The 27787-nt window shown below is 43.5% G+C and overlaps 1 protein-coding gene across 1 annotated transcript; it reads right to left on the bottom strand.

Annotated features, from left to right (window-relative positions):
• Positions 1-8537: 8537 nt before the first annotated feature.
• Positions 8538-22313, bottom strand: LOC147894215 (protein DEHYDRATION-INDUCED 19 homolog 4-like). Its single transcript, XM_087384682.1, has 5 exons — positions 22033-22313; positions 21725-21864; positions 21425-21513; positions 21008-21274; positions 8538-9146 (listed from the first exon to the last, which is right to left on the bottom strand). The coding sequence occupies exons 1-5, from the start codon at positions 22109-22111 to the stop codon at positions 9035-9037; spliced, it is 687 nt and encodes a 228-aa protein (XP_087240808.1). The 5' UTR covers positions 22112-22313; the 3' UTR covers positions 8538-9034.
• Between the last annotated feature and the right edge of the window lie 5474 nt (positions 22314-27787).

The following is a 27787-nucleotide window of genomic DNA, read 5'->3' as shown; positions in this document are numbered from 1 at the left end:
CCACTACATTACCTACACAGGTTGTATCTACAGGATATGCGTGCAGCCTCATCCAATTCAGCAAGGGGGAAAAGCAGAGCAGCAAGGGCAGGAACTTTACGGGTTGGGCTGCAGGTCTATCCAGAAATGCACGTAGGGCATGACATGTCACAGGTTCTTCTACGAGTGTGATTTGCCATTTAATATTGCTCGGAATCCTGCATTTATGGAGTTTGTGCAAGCAGTGGGAGATGCAGGACCATCGTTTAAGCCTCTATCTTCAGAGACGTTGTGCACTCGAGACTTGCATGCAGAGTGGTTCGAGGTAAAAAAGGAGCTTCAGCCCATAAAGGCAACATGGAAGACATATGGATGCATTATCATGTCTGATGGATGGTCAGATACAAAGAGGAGGCCTCTTATCAACATCCTTATGTCATGTTGTGTTGGCACTGTGTTTCTGAGGTCCATAGATGCAGCCAATGAGTCTCATACAGGTGATTATATTTATGGTCATATTAAGAGGGCTATTGAGGATATGGGACCTCAAAACTTGGTGCAGGTCATCACTGATAATGCTAGTAATTGTCAATGGATGGGTGCACTAATAGAGAGTGAGTACAGCCACATTTTTTGGACACCTTGTGTCGCACACGGTTTAGATCTCCTTATTGAGGATATAGGCAAGCTTCCATGGGTAGCTATGGTGGTTGATAAGGCATGAGCTTCGGTGACCTTCATTACCTGAAAGCATAGAGCCCTTGCTATTTTCAGAGAGCACAGCACATTGGAGATTTTGAAACCCCCCAAAACTCGCTTTGCCTATCTCTTCATTATCTTGGCACGCTTGGTAAAAGTGAAGGCCAATTTGCAATGCATGGTTGTGAGTGAGGAATGGATAGGATGGGATAAGTCCAACAAACCAACGGCAAGGGCATTTGAGGACATCATATTTGATGGAGACTTTTGGCATGCAGCTGAGGAAATCATTGGCATTATAAAACCCCTCTTTATTACCCTTCGCCTCACTGACAAAGAGGGCTGCACTATAGGATTGGTGTATGAGTTCATGGAGAAGGTTGGAGAGGCAATGAAGGGCTGCACTTGGTTGCAGAGAGATAGGTACATCCAAGTAATAAGTTTCATCTTTTGCCTGCATTTCCTTTCCATTTCAAATTATTCTAATATCAATAATCGTGAGACTTTCTTTTACTTAGAATTTCGGATGTGTTCATTGTTATGGCAGGCTGCAACAAATCTTGGATATATGGGAGACTAGATGGAATAAATTTCATAGGCCAATCCATGCAGTAGCCCACATTTTGCACCCTCTATGGAGAAGGGAGGGCCAAATTGATGATGAGGAGTTGTCACAGCCTACAGGGATGGACCAAGTTCCTAGAGAGAGCATACCCTGATGCAACTCAGTAGAACTCCGTGGAGGATGAACTCCTCGCATTCAGAAACTCCTTTGGGGAGTTTGGTACAGCTTGGATCTTGGTTTATTCTTGTACTTACTTCGTTAGCTAGCAACCATGATGTAGGTAAAGCAATCCTAATTTAGAGATATCAATGGTGGTGAAAGCATGTAATAATATGTGAAGAGATTAGCTTCCTTAGTACCTTCTAAATGGAAAATGATATACATGAGAGAATACACACTTGATGAGGAACTTGAAGTTCTATGAAAGATATATGAATGTAAAATAATCTGGGGGTCCACTAATAAATCTGTAAGATAACACGTGCAATCAACAAAAGGGGTTTTATATTTCTATGGAGTTACAGAAAATATACATACATAAGGGGTTTTTAAATTCAAAAAGTGAGAATTTTCATACATAAGGGATACTTTAATCATCTTGAAATTTACAGAAGGGGTGTATATAGGCTATAAAAATCCATATGTAGGAGGTTTCTTTAATACCCCTTAATCGTATGTACTATATGGGATTTTCACACAGTGGCCCCCCGAGCAAATAATGCTAGTTGGGAGACTTTAGTCATGAATGCATGAAATAGTCTCCATGCACTTGAAACTACCTTTACTATTCGAAACTATTCGAATCTGGGTGCTCTTGATCTCTTGTGAATCTAGGGCAATGATGGACTCATGGATACTTTGATTAAACATGGTCATGATGACTGGTTGATAGCCTAAAGAACATGCAGACAAAGGTTCTTCATACTACATAGCTTTTAATTCTTCATGCCAAGTGGAAGCCTCATCATCCAAGCATGTGCATTGGTAATAATATCCTTTCTTACAAAGGACTTGGAAGTGTGTACTTCCTATCAAAGTTCTATCCCAACTACTTCATCAATTCTTCTACTTAGTAGTCCATAGCGATGAGCGAATCCCATCTATAATTACAACTATGTTATTGCATACTCCAAGCCATTCAATCCAATTCATAAAACCTTCCATGTTTTTGCAAACTCATGTAAAGTCCAAACTCCTCTCAATGTCAAAAATTAACATAACAATGACCATAAATTCATACCAAGGGTAGACAATCTATAGGTCCTCCTCCATCTAGAATTTAAGTATACATCATAATGACAACATCACCTTAGCCAAGATTGAGTATAATTCATGATTCCATGCCATCCATGTGCAGCCTTCACATTAATTAAACTATGTGAAAGCTTTTTATATCAAAATTTTCATGTCTTCATATCAACCATAAGCATCTCTCAAAAATTGCAATCGTGTGAAAGAGTAACATGTAAACATTTTCATGTGCAATGTACCTTGCAAGGGGATATTAACTTGAAAAATGTTTCATTGCAACAATGCATCCTCCATCCTAGTGAACACATTTTTTGTAGGGTAGAAGGGGAATTTCGAGTCCACCCACGGCCAAAAAACTATTAAGGGGCTTTTCCCCTTCTATTTTAATTATATTGTGTGTATACCCCCTTCTCAAGCTAATGCCCGAGTTGGGCTTGGGGTTCAACCCAACTCGGAGTGGAGGAAGGAAATGTGGAGAGGCTACTATATGTGGTTGCTCAAGATCATTTTGACAATTTGCAAGTGGCTTTCGCTCATGACTTTGCATCAAAACTAACTTACCCATGAAGACTACTCGAGATCGACATTGGGATTAAGTCTTGTTCAAAAAATTGATCTTTGCCAGTCAAATGTGATCTCTAAGTCATATAAAATCATTGAGGTCATACTTTTGAGAAAGAGCATGCTAAGGGAGTGCCTCTTGGTAAACTCCTATCCATAAATAAGTTTCTTGACTATGCAACCAATCGGAGCTCAAGCATTGGTTTTGATGTTCGTAGCATTATCAAGAATATTCCACCTAAGGAATTGGCAATTAGGGTAGCATTCAATATTTTCATTGCAACAAGATGGAAGAACATAAGAAAACTAAGAAGATAAGTGAGAAGCCCATACCCACTTCGCCAGCCCTGCAACAAGAAGCATGCGATGATGAAGAGATTTAGGAGCTTTTTGAATGAATATGACAAACATCGCAAAGTAGGATCGCCAAAATTTTGTATTTTAACTAGTAATAGTGGGTTTATGTGTTTATTTTATGTTGTTAGCATTACACATCCAAAGATAAAGCTAACACTTGTGGAAGACACTACTAGTCATAGAGGGTGATGATTGCATCTCAATAGATAGGCATCGTAGCTTCGATGTCCATCATTTATGTATTTGTCACTATACAACAACTAGGTATAATAGCTTATTTTCAACAAAACATAAGAATCCATATATCCTTCATAGATTGAAGACTAGATTTATTTTCTATGGACTTCAGGAGTCCATCAATTAAATATGGCTTCTAGAGTGTTCAGGGAAGTCAAATTCTATTGGTCACATCGACTTCTAAGGGAGGGTGGGCTAGTGAGGTCTCTTACCTTTTGTTACTTGGATGTGTGAAGCATCAAGGTCTATTAGGATAGAGGGTTGCATGTACCAAGTTTGAGATAGCCAATGGTAAAATTTTGGATAGCCTCATGTGTCAAGTGTGAGATGGCCACATCCAATGTAACACCATAGGCATGTATAAACTCAATGGATAATGATATTTTAGATCTCACTTTTTTTATCAAAATCTTGAAATCATAACAATCTCTTTTGAAAATGCTCAAGATAGTTGTCTCATGATTATCAAGTCGTCCGTGTGGTCTTTTTCTTGAGGACAAAAATATCTACTAGTTTGGGCATTGAGTCTCAAAATTTAAATTTCGACTTCAAATCTTGTGGGCACTAACCTTCAAGGCTTCCATACTAGTTCTAGTGGTTGCATGTACAAAGAACGGGATAACCCTCTCATGCTCCCAAAAGAGGTCGATGTCGTAAAAGGGCACGTAGCTCTTTCAATCCAAGACACAACTCTTATGATTCCAACAAAAGAAATAAGAATGTGACACTAGAGCCAATACGAGTTTTAGTGGTAGGCTATAAACTATCATAGTCTCTTCAATTCAAATACAATCTAGTTGCAATTCTGCCAAAAACAAGCCTTCCAATAGGCTTAATTGAATCAAAGAAATCATTTAAACTTTTATTCATTTAGACTTAATCAAATTAGAGAAATCATTTAAACTCTTATTCATAATCAAATTATGTAAATCACTTGAAACAACATGAACTAGAAAGTCAATCATAGCTTTGCTAGGAGAGCTCAAGTAGCAACCAAACTTTGTTTGTCTGTTGATCTACATTGGGAGGAAAGGTCCACAAATCTTATTTGAGGTACAGCCCAACAGTTGCAATTTCACACCAGCGTGAACAGCCAAATCTTCTAGCTCATTGCAAAGCAATATTCAAGCCTATCTTTGCACAAAACCTAGCATTCTGCTAAATAACACTCAATTCCATGTGATCAATCTCACACTCAAAGATCTAACATTTCCTCTTTCATGATAAGCAAGTTGAGTGCGCACAGTTTCTATCTCACTACATTCCATCTAGATCATCTCCAAAATAGTACTCAAGCCTCAAATTTTGTACAAATCCTAGCACTCATCAAGAACACTTAACTAAAAGGATTATAGGTGATCAATCACTCAACCTAATATTTCCTCTCTCATAAGCAAGTTGAAAGCATACAATTATCTCATTGCTCACTATACCAATCAAGCTCAAGCTTTCCTCTTAGTAGAGAATTGAGCTAATCATACGCACTCTCAAGAGTTCACATAGGGCCCACTCCCCGCTAAACACAGGCTCTCAACTTAGGCACATTAAAAGAAGTGTAGAATATCCTATATTCACAAGTTCTATTTCACACTTGCAAGAGCAATACAAGAGTGTGATCTTCAAATCAATAGTTCTCTCCCATATATGAAGTCTAGGATAAGTTAAAGAAACTACAATGAATGAATGAGAAGAAAGGGGCGCATGTTTCTTAAGTCACAATCTTTCTACTAAGTTGATGTTCCCTAAGTTCATTGTGGCTATCTTTTCTTTTCTTCAAGAAATGCTACATTTACAAGGCCCCTAACCTCACTTTGCAACCATGGACTAACATTTTGAACATGGGCTTGTGCTCTCACATCATCTTCTCCTTGGCTTTTTCATCACTTCATAGTTGTCCTACTATAGTTATTCCATGGCACCGCCCTTGCATTTTTTTGAGTAATGTGCATTTGGAATATAGTCATTGTAATCCTACATTCCCTCTGTTTACACACGATAGTTTTTCACTTCATGTTTATGTTTCATATCCAATTAATGACAAGGTGCTCAAAGTTTACAAGCCCTAGACGTTGGCACACCTCCACCCTTTCCCCCCCCCCCAAAAAACATCCTTCTAGCTTTATGTGTGATGTCATGTGTTCTTTCTCAATCTGGGCATTGATGATTTCACATTGCAAGTCTGATGGATTTGCGCATTTGACTATGATAGCCAACAAGCAATCATTTCATACTAACTTCATCTCATGCATTGGCATCATTCCTTTTAGATCTTTCTCATGACCTCCCATCCTTGGTTGTCGGACCCATCTTACTCTCTTGATGTTAAGGCCCCTCTTTTCCCATTGGTTTGTGGACTACAAAGCTATCCGAATGCCTTGACATAGTCCTAGCTGACCAACAATCAACTAGGATGTCTCAATGACCTTGTTTCATGTAATCAATTAACTTCTTCAATCCGGAACTTGTTTCATGTCTCAATGACCTTGTTTCTAACACTTTCCTTTCATGTTAATATCATCATTGGGTTTGATTTTACTTTCATTGTAGTGTAAACCCTTGGGTCTCCTTTCTCCATTTTGAAATCACATCTTTGGTGATAAGCAATGGGGACCTTCCCGCTTCCACCATCTAAGCTAGAGTCCATTAGTGTGTCCAAATATTGTATCTTTTGGAGCTTTTGGTGTTGCCAATGACGAGGAAACTTAAAGCTTTTGTTCTGATGGTTTGCACTCTAGGAGTCAAGCTCCCATTTGTCTTTGTTATAGAAAGTCTTCCTTTGGCTATTGTGACTTTCTATGTCATGGGGTTGAGATCCTTAATCAATTAATACAGTTTTAAAATACCCTTCTTTACTCGTTTGTTCTCAAGCATTATATATTGACTTCAAAAAGCAATTTAACTAAAAACCCTCAAGTACCAAGCCAACAATAATATAAAACAAGATTACACGCATGACAAGTGGAGAGGCATAGTATTTGGGGATGAGGAGTAAGTTAGAGTGGAAGCATAGAAGGAAGCATATGGAGTGAGCATGGGGCACATGAAGAGGGAGAGCATGGGGCATTTCCTTATATTACAATGGAACAAATGCGAAGAATGAGGACAACGCAATAAATTTCGTGTTGAAAGGAACCTATGCAGATGGAGGATATGTAGAGAGTGAGTTAAACATTTAACTTGAGCTTGGAAGTGGGATTTAAAATTGGAGGGGAAAATTTTAAGAAACAAATAGATACCTACGTAGCCACTAGTGGGGTTTACTAGAAGGGAAAATACATGGAGCGAATTTGAAAATTTATGGTCTACAGGGTTACGGGTCCCACCTTTGTTTTTTTTGGGATCAAGATCTACTTCTTAAATCTTTTCAAAGAGCCTCTCTCCACCTTTCTCAAGAAACTATAAAACCACTAGCAATGCAACACACTTTAAGGCACACCCCAAACTCTACTTGTCAATAAGCAGCATGCGAAGTGTTCCACAAGACAACGCAATACAACAGCCCCTGGAATTTCCCTTTCCAACAGATGCTATTTCCAACCATTTGCCCTTCCACCATATAGAATTCATTACTTCCTCTGTTGTAACCTCGTCCACTATTTGTTAATTGCCCCTCTCGTCAATCCTGCTCTTTAGAGAGGTTCACATTTATTACGCCCCCTTCGCATTCATTCCTATTAACATTCCCAAATGCACTAAATTAAATAAGAAAAAAAAGTCCACTCGCTTGACTTCTACCTAGATTCCATGGTATCACCTCAATTTGATGACTAAAGCTTTGTATTTTTACTCCAGCTACATCTTATTTCAGCTTCAGCTAGTTCTTTAGCACACAAATCTCCATCCTGAAAGCATTTCTGTTTACGCTGCTCACTTCCTCTAGATTGCTTACTCAGCTACTTCTACGGCTCATGGAGTTCTCTTTTTACGTCCCCTTCCCATTCGTTCTTAATGGCATTTGCATTCAATTAAATAATAAAGAAATTCCACTAGCTTGACTTCTACCTGCATTCCATTGTATCATCTCAACTTAATAACTAGAGCTTTGTATTTTTACTCCACTACGTATTTTTTCTTCAGCTAGTTCTAATCACACGAATCCTCATCCTTGAAAATATCTACTTTAAGCTGCTCACTTCCTCTAGAATCTAAAGGACCATGCATCTTGCACATATTGTTTTTAACATAAAAATAAGGTTGTAACGTTCATTCTATCTTCCTTTTATTTTCACTGTTATGATGCCAATGCACTTTATTTTGTACCCATGATGTGAGCTCATTATTCAGAGAACTCTTGCATCTCTTGAAACCCCCACTTCGTACAAAACAAACACATGTAGAGCACAGGAGGAAACAAGTTTCAGGGGATTAATTTAAGGCAGCACCCTGCTGTTTCATCTTCACCTCTTGGCTTACACACTTTTCCCAGACAAGCTCACAAAACAGGGTGATAGAATTTATCATTCTCTGGGTAACAAATTGTGGTCTAGGGAAGATACACGATTGCCAAACCAGTGCACATGTGTGCCTGGTTCTGATTCAAGATTGAGAGAGACAGACAGACAGAGAGAGAGAGAGAAGACACGCACGGGGTGTTGGGGGGGGGGGGGGATATGCATGATTCTGGTTCCAGGTTTTGATCAAGAAAGTTCCCTGGGTGGTATTTCAGAATCACACCTCTCATATGAACTAGCATCACGTCCATTACAGTTCATACATTTAAAGTTTCAAAACAGAATAAATTCATCCACATTTTACTTCTGGACCTACTTTTCTAGTCTTACTGCTGGCTAACTTGAACCTTGATCTATTTGCGATGAATCAACGAGCTTTACAACTAATGCACTTTAACTATAAACAACAATATTTATTTAAACTAACATTGGTACCATGAAATGTTTCAGAATTGGATAATATAAAGGTATCTCCCAGAAATAATTATTCAGATAAAATTCTCTCAGGATAGAAATCGTATCGGGGCAGATTTCTGTTCCAAGTTTCAAAAAAGTGATGGAATAGAATGCAGTACAACTAGAACATTAAAAAGAACCCAAAGCCCTCTCATCCCCAGAAAAGTGGCTTCCGTCCAATTCAAATGCCTGGTGTTTCTACCTTCGTTGAGATAGAGTTCAGACAATCCTAGCTTCAAAAAGAGTAAACGACATGAATTCACATGGTTTGCGAGTAACTGAAGTAGAGGGACTTAGGATCCTCTAGTCATTTTTTCACACTCGTTGAGGTTTCTTGTTGTCTGCTGAGAATTCACCCTTGAAGGTATAGCATGACCCCTTCCTCCTTACCAGGTGTTCACATTATCAAGAACAAGCGGTGCGATGGGTGATCCCATCCTTCATATTACAAATATTTGAAGTACAATCTATACAGCTTCTAAGAGTCCTCCATGATAGTGGACAGCACCAGCTGTTGAACAAAGCTGGCACGTAAAGTTGCTTGCTTCAATTTCTGCTCGCGCTCTTCTGCTGACATTGATGCCTCAAAACTAAGCCAAACAGAATAAAAAAGTTAGCACTCTCTCTCTCTCTCTCTCTCTCTCTCTCTCTCTCTCTCTCTTTGTTCGTTGCAGTATGCTACTTCCCTCCCGAGACCTCCCATTTTGCTCAAATATCCTAGAGGAGGCTGAGACATCACCATAAGCAGCTCTTTATCAGTCCATTGTCGACTTCGCGAGCCGCAAGGAAGTCCTCCTGGCTGGGGACTTCAACGCGACGACAGGCGCCCGTCCGGTTTCACTCCTCGACTTCAGGGACAATTCCATTCTACTGCCAAACATTGACCTCGAGGGAGCAGGTATGATGCGTGTTTCGGCTGACAAGCGAGCCCCGATCACATCTTATGGACGTTCCTTAATAGATCTAAGCAAGATGCATGATCTCATTACCTATACTGGTCTTGATAGATGGCCATCTTATCCCTCTGTAACATGCACGGACTAGCTGTGCCGAAATTAGATGATCATACAAGGAAGAACTCAAGCATGATGGTCAATTAGGGCTGGTTGGATGGGCTGGTCGGTAAATTAGGGCTACCATCAATTAGGGCTGGTCGGTCAATTAGGGCTACCATCATCCAGATTGACCGACTGATCAAACCTGGGCTGGTCGGACTGTTTGATCAGCCCTAGGGGCAGACCTAGAGGGAATTGAGGCTGCCTATAAAAGGAACCTCCCCTAGCCCACTTGCTACACCTGGTGTTGCCCTTTGGGAACCCCAAAACTTGCCCAATATGCTGTGATTTGCTCATTTGGCAGCCAGTTGTCTCACTGCGACCCGAGCTTGACCCTGGTGCATGTGACATTCCCCTCTTCTGAACTTGTTGCTAGGTGGATACCTCGCAACGATTTGCCCTAGCAGCCCGAACTGCTCTGCTGTAGCGTGTGACTTTGGGAATTGGGAATGGACCCCCATAGCTCGTACCTGACTCGTCCCTAGTCTAGGGCTCACAACGAGGTCACGACATACAACAAATGGGTTAGACTGTGTGTCGCAATGATCCCTAGTGTAGGCTTTATGTGACATTCCCTCGTGACTAACTTCTGGATGATGGTAGTTGCTGAGTGATCAGTGAATCTGCTAAGCGAATGTGATCATGATGAGAACCAACTGCAGCTCGAAACTTGACTGTCCTCCCAAATAACTGGGAAATAATAGTCTGGCACTAGTACCACTCCAAGAGGCCGAGGAACGAATGCTCTACTATGATAACACGGCAGCTCAATAAAAACTCATGAGAACCGGTCCTGCCGCGAAGACTGGGAGCCGAACAGCTGAAGCTAGTCATCCCACCACGCTACGGCTGCGAGCTCTTGATCCTTAGGTTGTATGGCAACCTGATAGGCTCCTGGAAATATGAGCTCCATGCTGTCCTCGTGAACTGCTAAGGACTGACTGGGCTGATGATGCGGAGGCATTGCACTCTGAAAGGCTAATGGCATGAAAGTGGCTGCCAACTGCTAGCATGCACCCTCCCCAATGCAAAAGTTCCACCAACATAGAAAAGCTGGTGCTATTCCATGAATCGTCCGGGTGATGATAAAGCCATTGAAGCTAGACAACCAAAAATAAAAGCAGCCCGGAAACTCCAAAATAATCATATGCACTCCAGAAAACTGTGGTACTAGGAAAGGCTGGAATACACCTGCCTCCTCTGCTGGCGTGATAACTGCTAAGGGTAAAAACTCCACCCTCCTAGAATCTGGAACTGTGTATGTAACCGTCCCTTGAAAAACCTGAGTGATTCTGGAAGAGCTGTGTAAACTGTAGCTGTCTCCCTGAGAAAATGTCATGTGCACGGATTGGTATCTGACGTGTACTAGGTACACAGAACTAGCTCAGGTTAGCCTGGGGAGGCTTAGAGCTAGGCAAGCTTGATTCTCGGGTTGAGTGGCAAGGGTACGAACTATTTATAGGTCTTCCTATTTTTGGCGCCGGGGCCCAAGTCTATAAAAGAGGCCCAGGGGGTTCAGTTCTCGGTGTGCAGTTGGGAGCAAGTCTCGTTCCCAGGTGCCAGGTCTGATCCTGGATTGAGTCGCGGACGCGCGCCTGCATCTTAGCGTAGCCCAAGGCCCAATGGCAGATCCAGGGCTTCACAGCGCCACCTGGTGGTATGGGACACCAGGCTGGTTTGGATCTGATTGGGAGTTCGTGCCAGTAGCTCAGCTCGTGGCTCGGAGGGGACATCTTCTGATACGGGATCACATCCCGTAGATGTCATGGTTGGGTGGTGAGCAGCCTGCTCAGATCTGATGTTGTGTGTGGTTTGTTTGCAGATCAGGAGTTTCAGGAGTGCTGGGACGTGTCAGTTGGTATCAGAGCCAGCTCCTGAGGTAGGAACTTCTGATGCGGGAATTTTTGACGGATTTTTCCTCCAGGTATGCCCTAAATTTCGAAATCTGTTACTGCGTTGTCTGCTGGGTACCTGGGATAGCAGGGGTGGACAGATGTAAGGGAAAAGGTAGAAGAAAGGAGGGAGAGATTTCGTGATTCCTGAATGAGCCTGTGAGAGAAGGCTGTAGGAAGCCGGAGAGAGAGCAGAGAAGTAGGAGAGAGGCGCGAAAAGGCTGCAAGGGAGGCGTAGAGGTGACGCCCAGGGCAGTACGGTAACAGGCGGGTGCAAGGAGAGGCTCAAAGGGCAGCGAACAGGCTGTGTACAGCCTGCGTAGAGGGTGCTTTTTTTGAAAAAGCACCCCCTCCAAAGCTAGGGGAGCTTGGCCTTTTTTGGAAGCAGGGCTTCCAAATAAGGCTGCCCTGCTCCCTATATAGATGGGGCAGGGTACCAGCCTACCCACAGCCTAGCCTAGAGCCTTGAAGCAGCTCCTCGAATCACGAGCCTGCCTGCGCCAGCCTGCTTCAGCCTGTCCGTACCTGCGCCAGCCTGCGTCAGCCACTGTACGCAGCCTACGTCAGCCATCGCGATCCGTACGGCTCTGCATCAGCACCGTACGGATCTGCAACTGCACCGTACAATCTGCGCCAGCCTGCATCAGCAGCCGTACACTGCTTGCGTCAGCCAGCGCCATCCGTACGGTACCCGCAGCAGCGAACCCTGCCTGCGTCAGCACCTCCTGCTTCGAGCCGGTACCCGCAGACTGTACGGACGCCGTACAGTCCACGTCAGCACCTGTACGGCCTCCATCAAAACCTGTACGGCCTGCGTCAGCAGACCGTACAGCCACATCAGCAACACGGTTGCTGCAGGATTTCGCACGTGCATCCGGTAGCGGGTTCAACGAGGTCTCGGGATTCGTGGGCTTCCGGTTCGCCAGTTTCCAGCATCTCTTTCCGTCGGCATCTCTTGGGACGGTTTTCCTCTGCTCCATTCTCCTTTGCGCTTCGTTTCAGTCAGTTATTTCTCTCAGTTCGTATTCAAATCAGATTTCAGTTATGTCTGATGCTGCAAATCCCGAGTTCACCATGGGAGAGCAGGATTTGGATTACACTCCTGTGGGAGAGGAGGATCAGGGTCTCTATGATGACCTGATAACCAAAAAGGCCTTCAGTGAATTTACGACTGCTCTAGATGGCAAATTCAAGCAGGTCAACGCTAATCAATCGGGGTTGACACAGCAACTCCAGGGGATTCAAGCTACTCTCACCCTTCTGGCTAGCACTGTGCAGGCACTCACGCATGTGGATGCTATGGCTTCAGTGCTAGGCCCGAATATAACTCCAGACCCTTTTCCGGGCGATCAAAAGTCTAGAACGAAGGAAGTAGTTGACACTTGGTTACACAAGTGGCAAGTACACTTCCAGTCCCACCCATACCCAGATGAGAAGAAGATCCAGCTTGCAGCGGGGTTCATGTCAGGTAAAGCATTACTATGGTGGAAGGAACTCCAACCTAAGCCCGATACATGGACAGGTTTTGAAGGGGTCTTCAGGAAGGAGTTCCTGAAGAAGGAGGATGATTACGATATCGTTGGCAAGCTCAAAGCCCTCGATATGTCAAAATTAAACTTGACCTTTGAAGTTTATCTTCAAAGATTTCGGGATCTGTAAACCAGGGCCACTAAGATGGATCCACTGACCTTGTTAGGTTTCTTCGTGGATGGTTTGCCAGACTCCTACAAGTTGCAGATAAAGAACAACAAATGCACAACGTTGTAGGAGGCCATGACTTATGCACGCATATACGATGATACCATGGCCGGTACCAAAGCAACCACAGTTACCGACACGAGTGGAAAGAACAAACGCAAGTTCTTCCAGCATACGACTGGTATTGGGGAGACGAAGTCTACGGACAACGCCTCCAAGAAAAACTTGACTCCAGCCAAGAATGATAAAGCTCGTTTCCTTCGCACTTTGAGGCTCAAGAAAGAAGGACGATGCTTCTATTGCGAGGAGCAGGGCCACACAAAGAATGAGTGTCCTAAGCGCAAGAATCAAAAATTGGTGCTAGGACAAAAGCTCCAGGCAGGTCCACGTACCACAGCCAAGGGAGCGAACCAAGTCGCGATGACAGGTATTTCAGTAAATGTCATTACCTGCCCACTCTCTTGTAATTGTACTTTCAATACTTCGTCGTTTGGTTCCCATGATCTTTTCCGAGTTTATGGAGAAGTTATGGACCAACAGGTTCACATTCTCTTTGATCCGGGCAGCTCTCACAATTTTGTTAATTACAAATTTGTGCAGAAGATGGGGCTGTCCACAGTACCTAGCGACCACACCTATGAGGTGCAGCTTCCAACTGGGAAGCAGTTTTGGGATCGCAAGGTTGAAGCGCTTCCTATCCGGATTCAAGCCTACACGGGAGCTCTTACATGTTATGTTATGCATCTGGAGCATGTAGACTTGTTGATCAGGATAGAGTGGTTTAAAACCCACAATATTCAGATCGGATGGACGGAGCATACGCTTTCTTTTGTAGATAAGGACACCCAATTTTGTATTCAGTGTGATAAAATTCCCTCTTCTTAGGGGCCTATTGTATCTGCGATGCAGCTTCGGAATATATTGAATAATTCTCATTATGATGTCTATCAGTGTGTTTTGATTCCACTTTCGTCATTTGTTGTTTCTGTAATTAACAAAAATGAATTAAGTGTGTTTGAACACCGTGAATTGAGAATGTTGTTAGATAATTTTAAGGACGTATTCCCAGCTCAACTGCCGGAAGGTTTACCTCCAGAACGGGCAGTAGATCATCGCATAGACTTAGTCCCAGGGGCTCAACCTATCAGTATACCACCTTATAGGATGAGCCAGGTAGAGGAGGATGAGTTAGCTAGCCAGCTGCAGGATTACCTGAATATGGGCTATATTCGCCCAAGTAAATCACCTTGGGGTGCACCTGTCCTCTTAAGAAAGAAGAAAGATTCTTGCTGGAGAATGTGTATAGATTATAAACGATTAAATAAAGTCACAATTAAGAACCGCTATCCTTTACCTCGTTCCGATGATTTGATAGACCGTTTGGCCGGAGCGAAGTATTTCACTAAGATTGATTTGCGTACGGGTTATCACCAAATCCGTATCTATGCTAAACACATAGATAGGACCGCATTCCGGACTAGGTATGGTCATTACGAGTTCCTCGTATTACCTTTTGGTTTGACCAATGCTCCTGCTACTTTTCAGCAGATGATGAACGATTTGTTCAGGGATTTTCTGGGCAAATTTGTTGTAGTGTTCTTAGATGACATCTTGGTATATAGTAAAACGCTTGAGGATCACATAGGACACCTCCGGGTTGTCTTAGTTGTTCTAAGACAGCATAAGCTTTATGCCAAGATGAGTAAATGTGACTTCTTTATGAAGGAGATCATTTACTTAGGACACAAGATTTCTTCTGAAGGTATTAGCATTGATTTGGATAGTATCCAGAAGGTTTTAGAATAGCCTATCCCTCAGACTGTGAAACAACTTCGTTCTTTCCTAGGATTTACGGTATTTCTTCGAAAATCTGTGCGTGATTATTCACATATCACGGCACCCCTGACAAACATATTGAAAGGTCGTGGACGCAGATCTACCCAGCCGATCTCTTGGAATGATGCAATGAACAAGGCTTTTGAAACCTTGAAGTTTTCTATCAAGGAAGCACCCGTTCTTGCATTACCCGATCCTACCCGGCCTTATATTTTAGAGGCCGATGCGAGCGATTATGCGATTGGGGCAGCTCTATTCCAAGAGGGCAGACCTGTAGCTTTCGAGAGTAAGAAGCTAGACGACACTCAATATCGTTGGCCCACACTCGAGAAGGAACTTTATGCTGTAGTGTATGCTCTTAAGGTTTGGAGACACTACTTGTATGGTTCAAATTTCCTTGTATTGACTGATCACCAGTCAATTAAGTATGTGTGTGATGGATCAGAATTGAGGGGAAGGAAAGCTAGATGGGCAGAATTAATGTAAGATTTTGATTTCGAAATACGTTATCGTAAGGGTTCGTTGAATAGTGTGGCAGATGCCTTAAGTCGAGTTAAGTTTGTAAATGCTTTGTCATTTACGGAAATATCCTCAGACCTATTTCAATCCTTGAGAGGGCTATACGCAACTGATAGTCATTTCAGTTCTTATTGGCAGAGAGTCCAGGATGGGAGCTCCATGGTTGACCAGGACTCAGGGATTGTGCCACCTATGGTACAGGCGGCGGGAGGTCAGTGGATGATTAGGAACGGCTTGCTGTTCCGGAATGAAAAGATTTGTGTGCCTGATGTTTTGGACCTTAAATCCAAGATTCTCTGGGAGTGTCATGATGCTCCTAGTGCTGGACATCCGGATATACATAGGACTCTGTCTCTTGTGAAGCATACCTTTTATTGGCCTAAGATGCGTGCATTTATAGAGAACTATGTAGTAGGTTGCCGGGTTTGTCAAGTTACTAAGGCAGAACGCCTTAGAAGCGTGGGCTTATTACAGCCATTACAGATTCCCGGTAATAAATGGGAAAGTATTTCCATGGATTTTATTACTGGTTTGCCTCGAACGCGCAAGGGTCATGACTCCATTTGGGTCATAGTTGGCCGTTTGACAAAAATGGCTAGATTCTTACCTACTAGAACAACTATTTCAGCTGTTCAGTTGGCTCACGAGCTTGTGGACCACTTGTTTAAGCTGTATGGTTTGCCATCTGACATAGTCAGTGACAGGGACTCAAAGTTTACAAGTAACTTTTAGACACTTGTATTTGAGAAGTTGGAAACTACTCTAAGTATGAGTTCCTCAGATCATGCACAATCCAATGGCAGTACAGAGAAGGTCAACCAGTTGGTTGAAGACATGCTTCGGGCATATGTATCTAAGAGACAGTCTTCATGAGAAGATTATCTACCTATGATTGAATTTGCTTACCACAGTGCAAAGCATTCTAGTACTGGTTACAGTCCTTTTATGCTTATGTACGGGTTTCAACCTAAGTCACCGGTTATGGTTGGGTTAAAAGGAATTCAAAATGATGCTGCTAAGAACTTCTTGCTAGATATGCAGGAAATGTTGCAGTTTGCCAAGGAGTCTATTAGAAGTGCCGAAGATCGGGACAGATTTTATGCTAATAGACATCGTTCACCCAGAGAGTTCTCTGAAGGAACGATGGTATATTTGCGAATTCCTAAAGAATCCAAGAGCCTAAGTACTGGTTTGGTTCCAAAATTATCCCCCAGATACTGTGGCCCATTCAAGGTCATTAAAAGAATTGGACCAGTTGCATATCGACTAGAATTGCCTCCTGATGTTAAAGTCCATCCAGTCTTTCATGTCAGTAGACTGAAAGAACTTTTGGGTGCGGAAGATCAACTTGTTTCTCCTCATGAGATTATAGAAGTTACAGATTTGACTTTTATTCCTCACGAACCTGAGTGTATTCTTGAATTTCGTGAAAGACAGATTCGTAATCGTACTATCACGGAATACAAGATCAAGTGGAAGGATCGTGTTGAGGAGGATGCAACATGGGAGACATTACAAAACCTCCAAAGAACATTTCCGGGTTTTTTACTGAACTCAGGAGTGAGTTCTTAGAGGAGGGGGAGTATGTCATGTGCACGGATTGGTATCTGACGTGTACTAGGTACACAGAACTAGCTCAGGTTAGCCTGGGGAGGCTTAGAGCTAGGCAGGCTTGATTCTCGGGTTGAGTGGCAAGGGTACGAACTATTTATAGGTCTTCGCTATTTTTGGCGCCGGGGCCCAAGTCTATAAAAGAGGCCCAGGGGGTTCAGTTCTCGGTGTGCAGTTGGGAGCAAGTCTCGTTCCCAGGTGCCAGGTCTGATCCTGGATTGAGTCGCGGACGCGCGCCTGCATCTTAGCGTAGCCCAAGGCCCAGTGGCAGATCCAGGGCTTCACAGCGCCACTTGGTGGTATGGGACACCAGGCTGGTTTGGATCTGATTGGGAGTTCGTGCCAGTAGCTCAGCTCGTGGCTCGGAGGGGACATCTTCTGATACGGGATCACATCCCGTAGATGTCATGGTTGGGTGGTGAGTAGCCTGCTCAGATCTGATGTTGTGTGTGGTTTGTTTGCAGATCAGGGGTTTCAGGAGTGCTGGGACGTGTCAAAAACTCCGAGAGAGGTAGAACTGTGGATGTTCGCAGTAGACTGTACTGGATGCTCTCTGAAGGAACAGAGGAGCTACTGAGCACCTCCCTCTAATGAATCAACTGAATGGGATTCTGCCTGAAATGAGATGTCCAAAACTACTGAGAACACATCGTCTACAATGACTTCTAGTATGCCTCTCAAACAGACTGAGAGATGGCTAGCATAGCTTCTTCCTAACGGGATACTGGGACTGAGCATGTCCCCTCCCTTTGAGGTATTGAGGAAGTACTAAGGCTGATGAGCACACTTCTAATGAATCGACCGAACTGCTGCCATCACCAAGGGAATTGCCGATGTAGACACTGGAAACTGCTACTGCTGGTGGCTCGCGATCGGATAGAGAGAACATAGTTTTTTCCATATGTTACCATATGCATACGGCATACAAGTACGGAAGTATGATTGGAGTATGGATCAGGCCTTAGGACTGAATCATACGTGACCCTAATTTTACAACAAAAACAAAACAGGAAAGCATACATTGTACACATTTAATTGATAGAGAGCTACAAAACTTTCAACTTCGAAGTTGTATTAATTTTTAAGTGGAAAAAGATTTAAAAATGTTTTCATAAAGGTCTGGGAACCCGCTTTCCTCCCAAAAAAAAGCCAAGTATGATTGGCTGTACCATACGCATACGGAATAATTATTTCATACGTGTATGGTTCAGCCAACCATACGAGTATGGAACCAACTACGAGAGAGAACACTGTATGACTAAACTCCCAGAGTGAAGGACACAATAATGGGAAGGCATCATCAACCTCTCTGCTAACTGGTACAACAACTGCTGCCTCCCTAAAGAACTGAGGAAGGGAAACTGCGGAGGGAACTGCATGACTATCCTCACGGGCTGTCGAGGAATCGTCGACCTCCGTACTGCTAATAGCAACTCTTAAAACTCCAGCTGTGGGGGTACTCCCTCCTGCTAGGCCTGAAACTGGTCTAGCAAACTCCTGAGACGACCCCTCTTGCTGAGTATCAAGGCCAGTGGGACTAGAAAGAGCCCACGAGTACTAAATACTCTTGACAAGAAGGTGAAATGTCAGTCCTACCCACTAAACCTGATGTAGTCAACTGAATTCCAAGGGTGAAAGCACCATAGGAACTAACCGTAGCTGATGAAGAGACCTGATGGGTGGAAGAACCATCAGACCTATCTGCTACATCTAGGGTGTCCCCTTGGGTGGAAGCCCCAAGAGAACTAACTATGGGGAATAGACAACCCTCTCCGGTGATGAACCCAAGAGGCTCATCTATGGCAACTGCTAATGGGTCTAAGATGTCTCCAAGGATGGAAGACCTACCACTCATGGCTGTGAAAACCATATGCTCCTCTGCTAAAGCTGATCCAGCCGACTAAGCTCCAGGGGGTGGCAAACCCAAGAGGAACTAACTGGCCATGATAGAGCTGTACGAGCAAAAGACCCATCCGACATAACTGCACGAATTGAATGATCCCCTGGAGTGGGAACCCCAAGAGAATAAGCTGCTGAAGCTGGATGATCCCCATGGGTGGTAGACCCAAGGGGTTGATCATCTGGAGCTGGCACCAGAGATGGAAGACCCCTGAGAGCTGGCTGTGGAAACGACAACATTACCAGGGATGGAAGACCCTGAGGCACTGCATGTAGCTCTGTGAGAATTGAATGGTCCCTTGGACTGATAGACGAAAGGAACCCGCTGTCTGAGCTGCTGCAAAATAGTCCACTGAACTATGCTCAAAGATGGAAGACTCCTGAGCAGATAAAGGACTGCCACTAATGAAGAATTGTCTATGGGTACTGCACAATGATAGTCCACTGTACTGTGCTCTAGGGTGGAAGAGCCTTGAACGGATGATGGACTCACGTTGGTAACAGCGGATGAGGAGAGGAACTGTGAGCAAGCCACGAGAAACTACTGATATTATTGTTAAAGCATCTCCTCTTGATTTGTTCCAACAGAAGCAAAAACAGTCCAATGTCATTGCATTCTCCTTTGTCTTCTTTTCTTGCTCGGGCTACTCAGAGAGCCAATTCTGCTTAAGGAGATGATCCTGATCCTTGAACACTTGCCTGAGAGTTGCTCTACTAGACGGATCCATGATGAAAGACTGGTAGACCCATCAATTTTTGCAACAATGACTGCCACAAGATAAACAATTCCCGCCTAAACTTGTGTAAACGCATACGGGTGAAAACGGGAGCTAGCCCGATGGGTGATGAAGGGAGGGAGGGAGAGGCTAATGGAGTATGGTACTACCACTAGTCCAGGGTAGGAACAAAGTACAAAATTAGAAAATATCCCAAGTGTGCTCCCTCCTCTGCTAACTGAGTCCAAGACTCCCTCTAACCGATTTCGGATCAGAAGGAACCATACTGCTCTGATACCAATGTAAAATGTGGGGACTAGCTGTGCGAACATTACATGAACATACATACAAGGAAGAACTCAAGCATGAAAGACACCAGAGATCTACCTAACTAGGGTACACCGCTGTATTTACACATAAATTCCCAATCGGCATACAAAAATGCACTGAGACTACTCCCCTAGCTGCGACATGCGGGAGATGGAACTATGGTGCGGAACGAGGACACCTAACCTCGACCATCGGATGGCTGAAAGGGGCTGCTGGAGGCTGGGAGCTGGATGCTGAAATGAGGAGGAAAGCCCTCTTTATATAGGGGCTGGAAGGGCCTCTTTTTGGCCGACCCAACCAGCACTGATTAGCCGACTAGCCAGTCGGCTAGTTGGCTGGGCTGGTCGGACTGTTTGATCAGCCCTAGGGGCCGACTTGGAGGGAGTTGAGGCTGCCTATAAAAGGCACCTCCCCCAGCCCACTTAATACACCTGGTGCTGCCCTTTGGGAGCCCCAAAACTTGCCAGATATGCTGCGGTTTGCTGACCAGGCAGCCAGTTGTCACTGCAACCTAGGCTCGACCCTGGTGCATGTGACACCCTCAGCTCTTCATAGTGAACTAACAAGGCCCTTCGTAGTGATCATACAGACAACATAACAATCGCTTTAAATAAGCTACCTCCTCGACCTGGGAAATATAAACATATGAATATAACATGTGCAGTAAATACTACCACTGTTATTACTACCAATGACGAGACACACAACTAAATTCTTTAAAAGAGACAATACCCTGCAATATCAAAGAGAGCAGACTTCATAAACAGGGAGATAACTATATTACTGAATCTGGAAAAACGGAATATAGCATTTTCTATTTAAATATGCCATTCCACTCTGATTTCTGTCGATTGTCGTGCTAGCTTCTGTGCAATAATAATATCTAAGAGTGTACCTTGGTTTGTGCTGTTTCGATGATGATAAAGCCTTTGGCAAATTCTCTTCGATGCATTGGGTTTGCTTTGGCAAATCCTCTGTTTCAGACATAGGAAAACTATATGCAAGCGCTGAAAGAAGAGAGTCTGTCATGTTGTTTAATGTGCCACCACTGCTCCGGAAAGCACTTCCTCCAAGAAGAGCCTGTAAATGAGCCTCCCTGTATTCCTTCCCTAGCAGGGAGAGGGTTGCCCCCGGAGGTACTCCAGCCCTCCTACACCTACGTCTGCGCTGTATGTAAGGTGTTGTCAAGGAATTTAATACTCACATGATAAGTTAAACTAAGGTCTCAAAGTGCGAACTGATTAGGATGTGCACTTTTGGCAACAAGGAAAGACACTTCTAAACCACAAAACAAAAGCGTCTCCAACTACACCTCAAGGATATCTTAAAAAGGTGGCCATGCTGAAGTGTCATGTGTCCTACCATGTCCTTTGGCACTTTCGCAGCACAAACTGGACAGGCCTGTGGAAATGGAAAGGTTAGAAGACATGGACGTAGAAAGCCTCTTAGATAGATGGTTAAACAAAATGAACATAAATGTGGACACCACTACATCACACAAGTATTAGCAGGCCTCTCCCATGCTTACTGAAAAGCTACTAAAGTAACTTCAAGAGTACCCCTTCAAAGAAGTCGCCGACAGAAGTAAAGACTTGGAGCAGCCTAGACTCACCACACCCTTGGATTCAAACAAGTGCTCATCCTCCATGTGAGAACAAAGCGTTGCAATGTCGAAATCCTCGTAGCAATAAGGACAAGCAAATTCCGGCCGCACATCATCGTCAACTTCAAAGTCATCTACACTGAGACGATCTGCAGCCCAATTAGCAAAAACATATTTTCAGGTCTCGCTGCTGGCAAAACATGAAGAAGGCGGGGCCGTTGCCAAAAATGAGAGGAAGGTGGGAGTCAGGGAGCCGGTAAGGCGATGCAATGGGAGGCGAGGAAGGAAAAGAAAGGGGAAAGAGGGGAAAGACGGACCCCATTGGTGGGGAGAGTGCTGGAGGGCGTGGTGGCGTTTGGCAGCGGAGAGGCGAGCGGCCCAGAGATCAGCGTCCATGAGGAAGGGAGGGAGGGAAAAGGGAGGGGGAAATGCAGGGATGGAAGGAGCTTGAGAGGGGGGATGGCTATGGCGGTTGAGCGAGCTTCAGTGAACAGAAAAATGGGCCAAATTCAACACCCTTTTCAAGACGTTAAGTACTTTGAAGACACTCCCTCACCAACGCTCTTTCCGAGAAGACGACTTCCCGAGCCTCCCCCCGACCCTCCCTTCCTTGCCTGGTAACACTTCTCACACTATCTTCTTTTTTTTTTTTTTTTTTTTAAACATTCCTTTCAATCCAATTTTCATTTTTCTTCATGTCATCAATCCAAATCTTTTCCCTTCACCTCTCACTCAACCCCCCCCTCGTACGTACGTACGTACTTTTGGTATAGGGGACTCATATACCTGGATGAATCCACGAACATTCCCAAACTCATCCTCCAAAAACACAACATAGTGCAGTTTCAATCTCACGATAGTCACTCGTAGGATTGAAAACCATAAACTCCATCACGCATAGCAGGGACTAGCTACTAGGACATCCCCACTAACGATGTAGGGGATTCATGGCCTCGAGTGCACTTTTCCCGCGAGGAAACTCTGTCCGTGCTCTCACTGAAAAACCCTCTACATTGTATTACAGTGAACGTCCAACATTTTCATTTTCACCTGTTGAAATGTTTTATTTCTCAATCTTGTAAAATCATCAAAATTTCAGGCAATCCGTATATTTTAGCTTTATAAATCTACAAATTCTCAAGAAAATCCTCCAAATTTTTGAAACCCCAAGTTTTGTGATCAGTCGAGAGAAATTATTTTCTATGAACACTTGACGAAAGTGCTCTAGAATTCACCTCTCAGTCAAGATGTGAGTTTTGTCTTTCGTTTTTGGGGAGGGAGGAGGGGGCGACACGGCTGTCGAGCAAGTATGCTCGATGGGAAGCTTGATAAGTCATCTTCTCAAAAAGAGCTTTGGTGGTGGCAGACTTAAGAGAGTATCGAAGTCATAAAAAGATGTTCAATTCGGCACCATTTTTGTGCAAAGGAGCTCCAACCAACAACCATAGTCACCCCCAAACCCAATTCCCCACTCCTAAAACCTCAAGTATAGGAGAATCGGCCCTTTGAGCACTTTCTCGAGAGGAAAGTGCTCTTGAATCCGACGAGTAGTCGAAGGTCATGAGGCGGATTTCGGAGCACTTTTCGACCAGAAAGTGCAACGTCGGCTCATTCACGGCCGGAGGAAGGTGCAAAAACTCTTAACTATGGATTGACACGTGCCTTTGCATGTTGTGGGTAGTTTTAATCCCAAAATTCTAGACATTAAAACTGATGGCCAGATACTTTGCGAGAGACTTAAACTCACCTACATTGAGGCCCATGCAAAATATCATGAACATCGGATCCCATTTGGAATGAACATTTCCATGTTTTTGTTCATGCATCCCCTCTTCTGGTTCAAAATAATGCCTCGATGGTATTCTAGTCATGCAAATGGGACCCGATGGCCAAGATACTTTGCAAGGGACTTAAAATCACCTAGATTGAGGCCCGTGCAAAATAGCTTTCGAGAGCAAGAAATTTGAGGCCAAGGAATTGAACTATCATGTTTATGATCAGGAAATCTTGGCTATCCTAAATGCTTTCAAGAAATGGCAACACTACCTGTACAGTAACTTGATTAAGGTCAAGACGGATCATAGGGTACTCTCTTACGTAGCACAATTTGTCCATGAAGCAAAAGAGGTGGTTGGTTGCAATTCCGTCCTACGATTTCAACATTGAGTACAAGAAGGGGAAATAAAATGTGGTTGTCAATGCTTTGTCTAGAATGTGGGCTTGTAGTTTGTTTGTTGTTTCCACCATCTATCAAGAGTGGATTCATGGCATTCAGGAAGAATATATGCAGAATTCAAATTTTCATTTACCAGGTTTTCAAATCGTCTTCATACCAAAAAAGAATGGCAAGTTACAAGTCTAGGTCGACTACTAGAAGTTGAACAAGCTTACCATGACAGACCTCTTTCCATTACTCTTCATAGACACCATCTTGGACAAGGTAGCAGGGCACAAGATGTATTTGTTCATGGATGGATACAGTTGGTACAATTAGATCATACTAGCCAAAGAAGACCAAGAAAAGACCACATTTGTCACCGAATGGGAGGCATAGTCAAGCACAATGATGTCATTTGGATTAAAGAATGCACTTGCCATGTTTCAATGCTTCATGGTAAAAACCTTCCAAGAGTACACCTACGAAGTTTTTTGCAATATTCTTTGAAGATCTCTCAATCTACAGTACGAAGTAAGTACAATTGGAATGTCTGCAAAAGGTGTTCCAAAAATGCACGGGGAGCCTCAACCCATACAAGTGTGTATTTTGTGTGTTCTTAGGGGTGTTGCTAGGTCACACATTTGCCATTGAGGGCATTATGACTAAAAATTTTAAGATCATTGCCATCCAAAAGATGAAGAAGCCGAACAATGTCAAGCAAGTATGCTCATTCGTGGATGACATTCAAGGATATGTATGAGCTTGACAAGGAGGCGAGAATACTTGGACCTTGAGACAGAGCTATACGACGGCATGAGGGTGGATGAAGGGGAATCAATACAAGAACACATAACCAAGATGAAGGTGGTGTGGGATCAATTGGCAGCAGTAGCAGCTGATCAAAAGATGAGCTCAACCATGATGGCAAGGATCTTGCAATGCTCTCTCGAAGCTATAGTAGTTTTGTGACTAGATGACTACAGGGCATAGGGCAGCACATGTGACTTTTGAGGAGCTGGTTCCATTAGTACCGTAGCAAGAAGCTCGGGAAAAGAAGTATGATGGTACGAATAAGGATGACAAGGCCCTGATAGCTCAAGACTAAAGCAAAGGCAAGCCCAAATCTAATGACGGAATGGACTCTTAAGATGAAGACAACAAGAAGAAGAGAAAGAAAGAGAGAAGAAAATAGAGACAGGTTATGCCAAACTAGATAGCATGGATTAGAAAATGATGCCAGGACAAAGAGAAGGATCAAATGCACACTCCACAAGTCCACCAAAACATGACATCATCATATCTAGTCACGAGCAAAATGGATGAGATAGATTTAACAATGAAGAACAAAACGAAAAGGCACTAGAAGAGAGTGGAGGACATGGAGAGATTTCTCAAACGCATTTTTCAAAAAACAATACACATATCAGCCACTAAATGGTAGGAGGCCTTTCGGGTGGGCAGGAAAGGAGAAAAGCCAAGGCAAATACTCGTGAATTTCCAAGATAGTCACCTTAATTGACATTCCATATAGATTAATGAGGATCTTACGAGGAGCCAATATGCTCAAGAGATCAAGGAGCTTGCGAAAATCAAAAAAGCAAAAAAGGAAGGTAAACATGCATACATGAAAGATGGAAAGGATGTCATTACAAAAAAAGTAAGGGGGAAGAGAAACAAGTAGACCCTCAAAATCAAGTGTAGAACATAGGAGGATGGCAAGGCCATCGCACTGGAAGAGGAAATAACAAAGATAGACGTACTTATAATATTGGAGACATGGGGAATGCATCCCCAGAATTTCAAGGTTTCTTAAAAACATGAATGTGGAATGCAAAAACACACATAGGAGGACGAGAGTTTAATGGGATAGCATGTTACATTAGAATGATATGGGGAAAATAGCAAATGTTGTATAAGAAGACCCACACAAACAGTATATGTAGTTAGAAATAATGGCAAAGGAGGGGAATATCAAATTGGCAACATGCTATTTTGCACCCCCACAATCACCCATCTACAAAAATAATAGCAGCATATCTCGAGAAGACCAATTCATGAATTTAGGGGAGGATATAGCCATAGTTTCCAAATGTTTGGAAATGTGGCATTTGGAAATGTATTTCCAAACGTTTGTGAATATTTGGGAATTGAACCAAACGTGTTTCAATTCATAGCTTTTCCAAGTGCATGTTTTATACAAATTTTGATGCCTACTATAAAAATACACATGCCTAGGTCCTAAAATGCATGATTTCACGCACTAACTAGTGCAGCGGATCTAGACAGAAATGGGGAGAGAGAGAGAGAGAGAGAGAGAGAGAGAGAGAGAGCATACCTCACACACAGACAATTGAGAAAGAGAGGAGAAAGCACAAGAGACTACAAGAGATCTCAGGACAACAAGATGGTGGGAAAAACCTTTGCTATAGATAGACACCAATGCTCCAAAATGAGATGACAACAATGAGGGAAGGGGGCCCATATGTAGGCTACCTCCCCATCCCTAGTCGGTGGCAATATGGTGTCCAAACTTCTACTCTATGGACAACAAGGTGGGCCAACCCACCTCTAGCCCACAAGCACTCTATAAGGAGGACCTCCATCCCACAAGCGCTGCTCCATAGCCCTATAAGGAGGGCTACCCTTCTGCCCTATATGACAGTGGCTAGTCGAATGGCCTGCCTCACCCTGCATCCCTCGCATATGGGGGTTGATCCCCTACTCCACTACCTGACTAGATTGCACCCAAGGGGCCAACCCTCTGCTTCCCTTATCATGGATTGCCTCGCAATCATCTAGGGGAGGCGAACCCCTCGTGCCAGGCCTACTACCAAAGCAAGGTGGTTGACCTACCTACAAGAGGCCTTCATTGGGAAGCTATCCATGTCCAAGGATAGTAGCCATGCAGGTCCCCCAATACTGGGCACACAAGTGGCAACCATCCTACACTACTCTATGCTCATGAGGCATAGGCACATCCACAACAAAGGCCCTCACTCAGCCAACCTCTCATAGGTCCTCACTGTCTACAGTGATGTCAAGAGATGTTGACCTTCAATAGTTTCAACACTCATGAGTGAGCCGCAATTACAAACTAGAAAGCAAGTATCCTCATTCCTAGGTACATTTACACACAAGAATTTTGAAATTTCAAAGCTTCAACATAACTCAAATTTCAACTTTCAAGTATGAGTCATAACAGCTTACATAAAACAAGCAAATTTCCAAATTCCAATGATCAAGACTAAAGCTATGAGTCGCCACTTATTTAAGTTATAAAAACCAAGTTCAAGCATACCAAACTTCAATTAGTTACTAATATCAAGTGACAAGTTCAAAATTCAAAGTTCCTTCTCAATAGGGCTACATTGAAGCTACATCTATGATCTAATTATATGCCCATTGTCTACACTCTGTGTAGCACTAAGCATAGATTCTAGATATAAAGTCCATGCTCAATTTGATCCCTCAGTCCTTAAGAGTCTATAGAAATGTCTCCTACAGCCTCCTCGTCATCCACCTCCTCTTCCGATGAAGCCTCACTTTAGCTAGAACCATCCTCATCACTAGTTCTCGGACCTATAGCCCCACTCCCTCCAACCCCACCTTCTGAAGCTACTCCCCCTACCCTCCTAATGCAGGCTCTTGTGTGCGGTTCATGTTGCAAAAACTCTGCATATAGTTATCTAGCTCCTCTTGTGGAATGTCAGGTACAATGGGAGCCTTGTCTATGTCCACCATGTCAGGATCAACCTATAAATAAAAGCTTTTGGAGGTGAGCTTTGCTAAAATGTAAACTCAAGTTGATTTCTAAAATTGGTATGACTTCGGGCTGCACATTCCATGTGGAGGATAGCAACATGCAAAACGCGGCGGTGCAGCTTTCAGAGAAATACCGAGCTCTCTCAAAACTG

Source organism: Dipteris shenzhenensis, chromosome 14 (genome assembly GCF_047967505.1).
Source record: "Dipteris shenzhenensis isolate YYH24624 ecotype China chromosome 14, Dip_SZ_1.0, whole genome shotgun sequence".
NCBI classification, from domain to species: Eukaryota; Viridiplantae; Streptophyta; class Polypodiopsida; order Gleicheniales; family Dipteridaceae; genus Dipteris; species Dipteris shenzhenensis.
Note: the sequence above shows the minus strand (reverse complement) of the source record. Positions and strands in the feature narration are given on the sequence as shown.